This window comes from Fusarium verticillioides, chromosome 1 (assembly GCF_000149555.1).
Source record: "Fusarium verticillioides 7600 chromosome 1, whole genome shotgun sequence".
Taxonomy (NCBI): domain Eukaryota; kingdom Fungi; phylum Ascomycota; class Sordariomycetes; order Hypocreales; family Nectriaceae; genus Fusarium; species Fusarium verticillioides.
The window spans coordinates 1,411,907-1,423,701 of NC_031675.1; the positions used below are offsets into that span (position 1 = coordinate 1,411,907).

An 11,795-nucleotide genomic window follows, 5' to 3' on the forward strand; every position below is an offset into this window, starting at 1 on the left:
GCTGCTGTTGAGGACGCCACTGAACAGTAGCATCGACACTCAGCACAACTCTCGGTTGCAGAGCTTCTCCCTCTTTGGGAGAACCTGCAGCGATTCTCAGCTTCTAGAGCTCTTGGTATTGGACCTCAATAAGGTAGACACACTAGACACACCTGAATTGCTATAGCACACCCTCTCCTCTAGCTTTGCCTCCCACGTCCTCCTCACTCTAGGCTCATGCATCCCGAGCATCCCCGCCCTGGAAATAGTGGGCTTCGGTGGGGGTTCCCCGGGCTCAGAACATGTCAAAGCTCCCAATCCCATCATGGGCAAACAATGGAGCTCTCCTCATCATGACTGGCCTCTCTCTTTTTTTTTTTGGCAGTGAATCGCGAGATGCCGAGAGAAGAGAGAGTCCATAGTAAAAAAGCGTTCCACGAGCTTATTTTTGGGAGGAGGCTCCACATCGCCTGATGATCGATTCAATTGTTTAGATCGTAGATATATATGAGTGAGGTCTCTTCTCTTCCCGAGTTCTCACAGAGCAACGTCATCTGTTTATTCATGTTTATGAATTGAGTTACAAAGCATTACAGACGAATACAGTACAATCCAATCCAATCCATCTCGAGCTAAGACTCAGTGATCCATCACTGGCTACACACCCTTAGCTACTCTCAAAGTTCCAGACTTTTGTTGCTTTTCGCGGGGTGACGCCTCCGCCTCAGACGACGCCTCCTCTTCTCGGCCTTCTGCTTCTGCTTCACACCTCTTTGAATCATTCTTCCCCTCCCTCCTTCGCTCACTCAGCGTCTTCCCAAGACTATGTATAGCAACCATAAGCCCATCAAAGTCATGGAGTAGGTTTCCCTTCATCCCGCCATTCTTTCACATTTCATGCACAGTTGCTGATTTACCTTCTTCGCAATGGATAGACCTCCTCAAGTTTTGGTATGCGCTCATCGGGATACACCCTTCAGCCGTTTGTGGCGGTTGTATAAGGTTAACATTGTGTCATGACTGACTTGTCTCGTGTAGGATCACTACATCGGTGTCGATGTCGGCACTGGCTCTGCTCGTGCTTGCATCATTGACGAAACTGGTGATATCAAGGCTCTGGCCTCTGAGAACATCAAACTATGGCAGCCTGAGACTGGCTACTACGTAAGCTGCACTCGCAACACTATACCCATCATGATCTGACTCCTCTAGGAACAATCCACCACAGACATCTGGCAATGCATCTGCGAATGTGTCCGCCGCGTCGTCAGCGAGTCCACAGTCAACCCCTCGAGTATCAAGGGTATTGGCTTTGATGCAACTTGCTCTCTTGCCGTCTTCACCCATGACACCGACGAGCCGCTCCCTGTCACTGGCCCAGACTTCACAAATGATGGCAACGACCGCAACGTCATCCTGTGGCTCGATCACAGACCTGTCGAAGAGACCGAGAAGATCAACAACACCAAGCACAAGCTTCTCAAATATGTTGGTGGAAAGATGAGCATTGAGATGGAGATGCCAAAGGTCCTCTGGCTCAAGAACCACATGCCTCCTGAGCTGTTTGCCCGTGCCAAATTTTACGATCTCGCTGATGCTCTCACACACTTGGCTACTGGCAACGAAACCCGTAGCTACTGCAGTGTCGTTTGCAAGCAGGGCTTCGTCCCAGTCGGTGTTGATGGTAGCGTCAAGGGTTGGCAAGAAGACTTCTACCATGAGATCGGTCTTGAAGATCTTACCAAAGACGACTTTAAGCAGATGGGTGGTGTCAACGGGGTGGTGAGCCTTTTTCATACTTTCTCCCCTTGCTTTCTGCTCCATACTTTTCATACACCAGAAGCTAACCATAAAATTCACAGAACGGAACCTATGTCAGCGCTGGCGAGCCTGTAGGCACTTTGAGTCGACTAGCCGCGAACCAACTCGGTCTTCCCATGGGCATCCCTGTGGGTAGCGGTGTCATAGACGCATATGCAGGTTGGATCGGAACTGTGGGAGCTAAAGTCGATCTTGGGGACGACGAACTCAACGCTGCTGTACCCCACAATGACCTTGCCCAAGCCTTCACTCGTCTGGCTGCTGTTGCAGGAACTTCCACATGTCACTTGGCTCTGTCCAAGGAGCCTGTCTTTGTCCCTGGTGTCTGGGGTCCTTACCGTGATGTACTCTTGCCTGAGTTTTGGATGGCCGAAGGTGGTCAATCTGCGACTGGAGAGCTTCTGCGGCATATGCTCGACATCCACCCCGCTTACAATGAGACATGCGCCCTTGCCAAGGCTGAAGACAAACACATCTATGACTTCCTCAACACTCACCTTGAGTTGATGGTTGAGAAGCATAATGCTCCCTCGATTTCATACCTTGGGCGTCACCACTTCTTCTATGGTGACCTTTGGGGTAACCGCTCACCAATCGCTGATCCCAACATGAAGGGCAGCATGATCGGACTGGACAGCGACAAGAGCACCGACAACATGGCCCTTTGGTACTACGCCACCATGGAATTCATCGCATTGCAGACCCGCCAAATCGTCGAGCAGATGAACAATGCCGGCCACGAGATCTCCTCCATCTTCATGTCTGGTTCCCAGTGCCAGAACCCCGTTCTCATGAACCTTCTAGCAACGGCCTGCGGCATGCCTGTCCTTATTCCCCGTTACGTCAATGCTGCTGTAGTTCACGGTGCTGCCATGCTCGGTGCCAAGGCAGCAAGTCATGCCAAGGAGGGCAGTGAGCCTGAGTCTCTCTGGAGCATCATGGACCGCATGAGCAAGCGAGGTCGACTGGTCGATCCCAGCACCAACGAGGACGAGAAGGCTCTCCTTGATGCCAAGTATGAAATCTTCCTAGACATGTGCAAGACACAGCAGGAATACCGCAGCAAGATTGACAAGGTGGCTTCCAAGAAGGCACGTGTGAATGGTGCTCCCAATGGTGCTTAGGGGTCGAGCTTGTGTATTAGATGACGATATGAAGTTGATGAGCGCTGGAATTGGGCAATTGGCGTTGTAATTTGGTATAAAGACCAGTAATTAATGATCATCTGTACATAGATACGAAGTCGTATCTCTAAAAAGGGTGAATGAAATAGAATAATCGACTTCTTTCTTTGTTAATTACAATGTTTTATGTTGATGTATCACAAACATCCATTTCCACCTCGAAATTCACTGGCTGAAAGCTGGAGCTCTAAGCATTGACTCTGTAGTTTGCCTAGCGTTGCCTAGGAGCAAACACTCTCTGTGATTGGACAAAGCTTCACCTCCAAGGAACTCATCCCAGCCTTGGTCCACTCCTAAATTTCTAGATCCAAACGCGCCGCCTTTCTCTGTTTGTTGACCAGGCTTTTTCATATTCTCTCAACCACGTCTTCAGACATTTCGTCTGTCATTAGCACTTCATCGCTTCTAGTACAACCCGAGGAGACACGATCGTTTTATTTTTTTTCCGACGGTACTCATCGATAAAGAAGCGCCATGTCACTCTTCGGACAGTCCACCAACACCAACACTGGTGGCAGTTCACTGTTTGGAGGAGCCAACACGGTTGGCACAACAGGCGGGCTGTTTGGGCAGTCTACAACACAGAATCAGCAGAGCGGAGCAACAGGTGGCGGTCTGTTTGGTCAGAATGCCCAGAACCAACAACAACAACAACAGAGCGGAACAACGGGAGGAGGCTTATTTGGAGGACTGGGCGCAAACAAACCAGCTACCACGGGTACTAGCCTCTTCGGACAGCCGCAACAGCAGCAGCAGACCGGTAACACAGGTGGTGGTCTCTTCGGTCAGTCAACGACACAGCCGGCCAGCACAACCACCGGCGCCGGAACTAGCACTGGACTGTTTGGACAACAACCTGCGCAGACTCAGCAGAGTGGAACTACAGGCGGTCTGTTTGGTGCCCAGCAGCAGCAACAAAAGCCATCGCTGTTTGGTTCTTCCCTAGCGCAACCCGCGGCAGCTGCGAAACCCTCATTGTTCGGTCAACCGCAGCAGCAGCAGCAGCCGCAACCCCAGCAGAACGCGCCTTCGATGCTTGGTGCAAGCACTCTCGGCGGAAGCACCCTGGGGGGAAGCCTTTTTGCCAGCCAGGCCCCCAATGGACAATCACAATCACAGCCAGCGGGTGCCTATTTCGACAGTCTCTTTGCTAAAAGCCAGAAAGCTGATGGTAAAGCCAATATGGAGGACCTCCCGAGTCTCGAGCTTGGTTTGGGCGATTTACGGCATCGATTGAAGAAGCTCCAATCAAAGCCTAGCGACAAACCTCTTGGTGGAAAGGCTCACTATCTTCTTGCAGCCTCTGGTGTTGATCCTGGTGTTGCTGCTAAGGACCTTGGTCTCCTTGATGTCCAGGCTGGTCGCACTGAGCGAACTACCCATGGATATGCCCCAAGCGAACTCGATGTCGAAACATACCTCTCGAACCTCCAGACCAAGACGACTCTTAGCATGATTGCCGATGGAATCGATCGATCGGTTCGCGACTTTGACAACTTCCTCGAAGACAATGTTACAATGGAATGGGAGGCGCAACGAAAGCGCATTTACCAGCATTTCGGAATCTCGCCTCGTGAGGATGTTGCTACGTCTGGTCGTGAATCTCAGAGCGCTTTCGGTCGATCTAGGCGCAAGAGCCAGGCCCCTGCGGCAAAGAGTGGAAGAGCCAGTGTCCTTGGCAGGTCGACACTCCAGAAATCTGTCATCGGAACACCTAGCCGAATTGGAGCGCACACAACTGATTTCTCTGATGTCGATCGCTCCTCTGAGTCAGGTGGCCTGGATGGTCGCGTTTCCTCTGATGATAGAGTGCTTCGCGAGAGGCAAGGACGTCTCTCGGAGAAGATTCGCAACCTCAACACAGCTCGTATTCTTAAGCGACCTTATCCCATTCTCTCTGAGCTCGCTGCTGTTGAGAAAAAGTCGCACGAACCCCATGCGCCACATCTTGTTGAGGCGTACCTTGCAGTCATGGAGATTGTAGGTGAGAATCCTGATGCCGAGACGACACTTAACAATGCCACGGCCCGGGAGCGCGAATTTGCGGATATGTATCTCAACGATAACCCCAACTCAGCCAAGGCTGTTGAGATGCGAAAGCGTATCCTCAGCGGCGCAAACGTCTTCCTTGAGAAACAGTTCTTGCGCGAAGTTGAGTCACTTATTGCTAAGCATCCTCATGAGGCGAAGCTTGGAGGTCTCCCCGATATTGTCAGCAAGGTCAAGGCGTACATCCGACTACGGTCCGCACGAAAAGATCTGGTTCCCGACAATACTGAGCTTCAGCAGGTTCAGGGCGAATATGTCTGGGCTATTGTGTTTTATCTGCTCCGCTCGGGACATGTGAGCGAGGCGGCTAAGTATGTTAATGACAACACCAATCAGTTCCGAGGCATTGATAGAACCTTTGCAACGTACTTGAACAACTACGCTGCCAGTGAGGATCGCCGTATCACCAACAGGAAGCTTCTAGATCGTTGCACAAATGAGTACATTCAGCGCTCTCGTAACGCCCCTGAAAACTCGATTGATCCTTTCCGCATGGCTTGTTATAAGGTTATCGGACGTATCGAGCTCGGTAACCGCAACCTGGACGGACTCAACACAGATATCAATGATTGGATTTGGCTGCAGTTCAACTTGGCGAGAGAAGGTGATAAGACGATCGAGATGGCTGGCGAGTCATATGGCTTGGCTGAGTTGCAGTCTAGCATCCGAGAAATCGGTCTGAAGCACTTCCCCAAGGCCAACTCAGAGGACAGCAACGGCAGCTTTGGCATGTTCTTCTACCTGCAGATTCTCTCAGGTATGTTTGAGGATGCCATTGCCTACCTTTACCCCTTCTCGTACGTCGATGCTGTGCATTTTGGACTCGCGCTCGAGTTCTACGGTCTGCTCCGACCAAGTGACGCTATGTCACCATCCAACGACTTGCGAAGCTACAGCACCAAGAACCTACCACAGATTAACTTCGGTCGCATGATCGGATACTACACTCGCGACTTTAGAGCCGCTGATGTCGTGTCTGCCGTGGACTACCTGACCCTCATCTGCCTGAACCAGGATCTCGGCGGCGAAGCTGGCCAGCGACACAGCAGCCTCTGCCACGAGGCTCTCCGCGAGTTGGTTCTCGAGACACGCGAGTTCAGCAAGCTGATTGGTGATATCCGACCAGATGGTCGACGAATTCGCGGTATCATCGAGGAACGCGGTCCCCTCATTGGACTTGATGCTGAGGACGACTTTGTCAACACTGTCACACTTCAGGCCGCCAGTTTTGCGGATGAGAACGGCCGTACCACGGATTCTGTGTTGCTGTACCATCTGGCTGGTGAATATGATACTGTCGTTGCCATTGTCAGTCGCGCATTGAGCGAGGCTGTGTCTCTCGAAATTGGCGAGGACCCTATGCGTCTCATGCCTGTCAAGCCCCGGGCTGGTGAGCAAGAGGCGGACGCTGGCAGCAGTCTCAGCTTGGCAGCAATTGACGATCCTGTTGAGTTGGCAAAGACCATGATGAGCATGTACGAGCGAGACGCCATGTTCTATAGGAGGATCCAGGACCAGAACAAGGTCGCTTGCCGGGTGCTACTAGAAATGAGCAGCATCAAGGGATTGGTGGAGTCCGGACAGTGGGCTCAGTGCCTCGACGTAAGTTCACGAACTTCTCGTATAATGGAATTTGCTAACAAATTTGAACAGAGAATCCGAAGCCTCGAAATCCTCCCTCTGGACGCAGCAGGCGATGGCAGCACCATTCGAGCATATGCCTCGAAGTTTTCTGGACTCTCACAGCCCGTTTCTATTAATGTGCCCAACCTATTGATGTGGACCATTATTTGCTGCGTTCGCCAGCGAGAGCAGCTTACAAGCGGCCAGTTCAGCGGCAATGAAGGCACCCGACGATTGATGGTGGATCAGCTGAAGCAGATGACACTGGATTTGACGACATATACCAGTCAGTTGCGATACAGATTCCCACCTCATCTGCACGAGGCGCTTGCAAGAGCATCAGCAGAGTAGACGTTGAACTTGGGAATATCACGGATTGTGTTTGTTGAATACAGGCAATTGGTTGTATGGCTATAGCAGGATGCCTAATGAGCTTAAAGACAAGACATACACAAAAGGACAAGGCAAGGGCTAGTAGAGATTTTGTGGGATAGGACGGCATTGATGTAAGAGACTTGGAGAGAGAATAATCTCGTTTTGTTGGCGGCTTGGTAGTAATTGTACCATCACAATATCGATGCATGTTTTTTCAGGATGTAAGATTTATATATTGGCGATGTGAAATAAAATGCTCCTTTGTCAAGAAGTCTCAAGTCCCTTGAACATTTTTTTGAACTACTTGTACGGTCGAAACTCAATATCACAGGGTAGTCAACTCGAGATTGTCACGGAACTATTAAGGAGTCATGAATTATTTACCAACATCGATAACCTTTGGAAATCATGAATGAACTAGCACATCGTTATAATGAAAACGATCAATATCTTCTTTGGAAATGCATGCGCGTTGTCCGTAGTGTACTTTCTCCCGCGGTCATACTCGGTCTTATTATTCCCAGATCGTATCTTGTTGGGGAGTTTTCGCTATATTACGGAGTCACCTGATTCGACGGTGGCTCATGGTTCACCCCTCAGTCCAATTTTTCGAGGGTCCATGACTCGTTCTCAACATGGACCTGGCGGGCTTTATGAGTCAACAGTCCCCCCTCAGAAGCTGTGCCTGTCTCTTTCCAGTTACAATTGTTTCCACGGACCCGGTCGGTCGTTAATCGATTGATTCGCTTTGCTCGTACTCGTGCTTGTGCTGTGCAACCGACGATTCGATCTAGGCCCTGGCCTGGTTCTCGACCCTTTCCTTTTTTTCCCTCTCTCTCGCTGCTGAGACGTATCGAGTAGGTGAAGTGACCCCACAGGTGAGAAGGGATTGGATATCTTCATCCTCATTACCGGGCTATTCCCCCTAGGACTCTCCCCTTGCTGGGTCGTGTCGTGTCGTACATTGCATTGCATTGCATTGCTTCGTCCTGACTCGTTGAGTCGAGCGAGTGAGTGAAGCAGACAAGGAGCGATCAGGCGCGAGACAAGGCAGAGCCCTTCTTGCCAGGTCGGAAAAGGTTTTGCTCTTGAGTTGTCTGAAAGGCAAGGAACCTCGTTGAGGTAAGGTTGGCTCGTCGATTGAGTGGATACACAACAACTCATCCTCGTTCGTCTACCCCCACACTCTCAGACACGAACCTCCGTTCCGTCTCAGTCAGCCTCTTTTCCCTCTCGCCTCGGTCTTGTTCCGCTTCAACTGCCGAGGACAAACCCACTCCGAGACGGGGGCATCTTCCCGCTTCCGCTCCGATGGCCTCCGGTCCCGATACCCCAGGTACCGTTCAGAGTCCCGCTGGCTTCGGCCCTGGCCCGGACGATGATTCGGCTTCCCTCAAACGTGACGCGGACGCGGTGAACCCAGGTTCACCCGCTGGTGGTGATGACAGCGCAAAGAGGAGGAAGAAGGCTGGCCCTGGGAGTAGAGGTGTCGCCAATTTGACACCTGAGCAACTTGCTAAGAAGAGAGCGAATGGTGAGTGCAGTTTTTTCTTTCCTTTCTGGTGATATGATATATCAACCACCCTATCACGGTTCAGTCACTGAGGCTGCTGACGAATAATGGTCGTCTTTGTTCCTGTTGATCTTATCCTGTCTATACCCTTCCTGTCTTGAGACTCACCCCATTGGTCTCGTCGTATGTGATAAGATATATGTAATACCACTAACGCCATTACAGACCGTGAAGCTCAGCGGGCCATTCGTGAGCGTACCAAAAATCAGATCGAGGACCTTCAGCGCCAGATCCAAGAACTCACCAACCAGCAACCCTATCAAGAACTGCAGAGTGTTCTTCGTGCCAAAGAAGCTGTTGAGCAAGAGAATGCCGACATCAAACGTCGTTTAGCTGGCATAGTTGCCATGCTCCAGCCCATTATTGGTCAAGGCAAGCATCTCCTTTCTGTCTCCCTGTCTTCAGGATTAACACAGCATATAGCTGGCATTGAGCAAGCTTACGTATCTCCAGCTCAGACGTATGCACCCCCCGTACAGCATCCTGTTACTCTGGCCGTCCACAGCAATCACCACAACAATGCGAACGCTGCTTCAACACCCGGCAGTGTTGCGTCTCCTCCAAGTCATGATCCTGCACCAAGTCAAGGTCACTGGCATCATCAGGGCCACCATGCGCCTCCTCAACATCACCACTCTCCTCACCCGCCCGCTGGGCCACCAACTACTGCTGAAGCACAGGCTGCCAGCCAATTGACTCAGCAGCGCCGAAATCTCCAACATGGACTCGATATGGGCCCTGAACGTCTTGGACTAGAATTCCTACTTGAACCATCTCAGCGGGTGAACCGGATACAGAACGGTGTCAACGGCGCCCAAGACACGCCACAGTTCCGCCATATGCCTATGAAGCATGACTGGACAGGCGTCAATCAAGAGCGTGCGTTGCATAGTCGGTCGGCAAGCTGGGGCTCTCAAGGGAAGCCAGGTCAGCCTTCACAGGAGCAACAGCAGGGCCAGCATCAGCCCCCATCGCACCACGCATTGTCGACTGCTCATACACCTGAAAGCTCACACAGTCCTGGCTATAGCCCTGCCATGAGTGCAGCTGGTGGACCCGTTCCGCGCAGTGAACCCAGCACTACCGATCCTGCGACCCTTATCAAGAATTGCCCACCGACCTGTCCCCTTGACTCTTTACTACTCGACTTCCTCAGCGAACGTCGTCAACGTGCTGCTGATGGACTGCCTGCTCAGGATGTTGTTGGCCCACGTTATCCCTCCGTTTCATCACTTCTCAATCCTGCCAACAGTGCATACAGTCACCCTCTCTCCAAGGTGTTCACCGATATCCTCGCTACTTTCCCCGACATTTCGACTCTTCCTGAGCGTGTAGCCGTGCTTTACATCATGTTTCTTGTCATGCGCTGGCAAATAGAACCTACTCAGGAGAACTACGACCGGCTCCCCAAATGGATGGCACCATGTCCTTCCCAGCTCACCATCCCACATGCTGCCTGGCTTGACCACATTCCCTTCCCTAAGATGCGAGATTATCTTGTTCGCGATCACAACCCGCTCCTTCACCCCTTTGATAATTTCTTTGTACCATTTACCACAACTCTCTCGTTGTCTTGGCCATACGAGGAGACCGACACGTTACTTCAGGATCCAGATAGTGATGAACTCATGATCAATCCTGTCTTTGAGCGCCATCTACGGAACCTGGATAATTGGAAGTTGGGTGATGCTTTTGCCAAGGCCTTTCCTAAGCTAGTTGGAACATTCAACCTCAGCCAATCTACTTCACCACGACCAACTTCGTCCAGCAGCCGATGACACAGGTGCTAGAAAAGTAACGTATCGAAGTAACTATTCTGTACAATAGGTTTTTTTTTTAAACGGTTGGCGTCTTGTGTGCTCGTTCCTCCAAGTCTTGGAGGTTTGGCTTTGGGTTGTCTTTGTTCAAGGGAAGGGGGATGTTGTATTGTGATGGGATTTCTGGACCATGGTTGTTGCCTGGCCAGAGTACACGGTATCTATCACACTTACCGGAGTTTTTTGTTTTCAGTGTCACCAAAATACGTATGCTTGCACGCTTGCACGCGATTGAAGGATATAATCACTAGGTTTAGGGATATTGTAGGGTGACTTGGATGGTAGTCAACAGAAGCTCGGGTTGCCCTAAAGGGATTTCATCCTAAAGTCTTCAAAATCTGGCCTAAATCTAGTCTAAATTCATACAATCTTATCCTACTGACCCTGAAATCTATTCTAATATTATTCCACTACCTACCCCCTTCCTTGTTAGTCCTTGTTTTTATACCTCGACACATGCAACACTACCGCTTGCCTTTAACAACATAATCTAGAATGGAACGTTAGACTTTCTTCGCGACCCTAGTGGGCTGCTGCTAATCCTCATCCCAGTTCTCAACCGGCTCGCAAAAATTATCAAAGCTATTGCAAATCTTAAGGGTTTATCGACAGTCGATTTCAGCTCGGTGGTTGGCTGCCGGGGAATATCTCAGGATATATATACTATCTCAAGATGTAGAGAGAACCCCTTGGGTACATTTCTGCGGTAAAGAGGGATAAGGGGGAAATAGTTCCGATCTTTGGGCAAGATATTGTGGTGTCCCCCCTTAGTTAAAAAGTCTCTGAGAATCTGAAGGTCGGCGCGTGACACATGCTAGGCCAGAAATATCAATAGTCTTAGGTGTGATCCTACATGCTTTCAGCTTGTTCGCGACTTGATGCACGTTCATCCGAGACATTCCGCGGCTTAGAGCGTATACTTTTTTCTTATGTAGATAACTGATAGCATCGACCTGCTCGCCCTAAAAGCGCTGGGTGGAAATAGCTGGCTTTGTTTCTTTAGTGTGAACGATGAGGGTGTTTAAAAATGACTTGCCAGAAACTCGGTCAATGATGCACGTTTTATACAGTTCGTGTGTGATTGGGTTGAACTTGTTATCAATAATAACAACTTGTTGGTCTAATTACTATCAAACTCGCCGCTCGTAATCTTTAGTGTATGTCTAGGTTTTGAAGGTTGCGTCGATAAACGTTTGTCTCAGGGCATCGAGACCACCTTTCAGGTCGATCTTGGGAGAGTCGAAACGTTTGATTAACTGCCTAACCCTTATCTCAGAGTGGCAGCTCGTATAGCGACTGTCAAGCGACATAGTTGGTATCCTTCTGCCGCGACTGCGTCTGATCAATACCGTGTCGAAATCAATTATTACGCCT

At 50.4% G+C, this 11,795-nt stretch overlaps 3 protein-coding genes across 4 annotated transcripts; all 3 read left to right on the forward strand.

The window, feature by feature from the left end:
- Positions 1 to 352: 352 nt before the first annotated feature.
- Positions 353 to 3,202, forward strand: FVEG_09508 (hypothetical protein). 2 transcript variants are annotated; one of them, XM_018898506.1, is made up of 5 exons: positions 353 to 839; positions 915 to 930; positions 1,018 to 1,143; positions 1,192 to 1,761; positions 1,842 to 3,202. In XM_018898506.1, the coding sequence occupies exons 1-5, from the start codon at positions 805 to 807 to the stop codon at positions 2,922 to 2,924; spliced, it is 1,830 nt and encodes a 609-aa protein (XP_018756408.1). In that variant the 5' UTR covers positions 353 to 804; the 3' UTR covers positions 2,925 to 3,202. The 2 variants fall into 2 exon arrangements, with proteins under 2 accessions (XP_018756408.1, XP_018756409.1); XM_018898507.1 differs by lacking the exon at positions 353 to 839 and having other exon boundaries at positions 855 to 930.
- Positions 3,203 to 3,259: 57 nt separating this feature from the next.
- FVEG_09507 (hypothetical protein) lies at positions 3,260 to 7,315 on the forward strand. Its single transcript, XM_018898505.1, has 2 exons — positions 3,260 to 6,635; positions 6,687 to 7,315. The coding sequence occupies exons 1-2, from the start codon at positions 3,459 to 3,461 to the stop codon at positions 7,005 to 7,007; spliced, it is 3,498 nt and encodes a 1,165-aa protein (XP_018756407.1). The 5' UTR covers positions 3,260 to 3,458; the 3' UTR covers positions 7,008 to 7,315.
- Positions 7,316 to 7,676: 361 nt separating this feature from the next.
- Positions 7,677 to 11,232, forward strand: FVEG_09506 (hypothetical protein). Its single transcript, XM_018898504.1, has 3 exons — positions 7,677 to 8,565; positions 8,770 to 8,976; positions 9,028 to 11,232. Exons 1-3 carry the CDS (start codon positions 8,343 to 8,345, stop codon positions 10,380 to 10,382), a joined length of 1,785 nt encoding a protein of 594 aa, XP_018756406.1. The 5' UTR covers positions 7,677 to 8,342; the 3' UTR covers positions 10,383 to 11,232.
- The last annotated feature ends 563 nt before the right edge of the window (positions 11,233 to 11,795 follow it).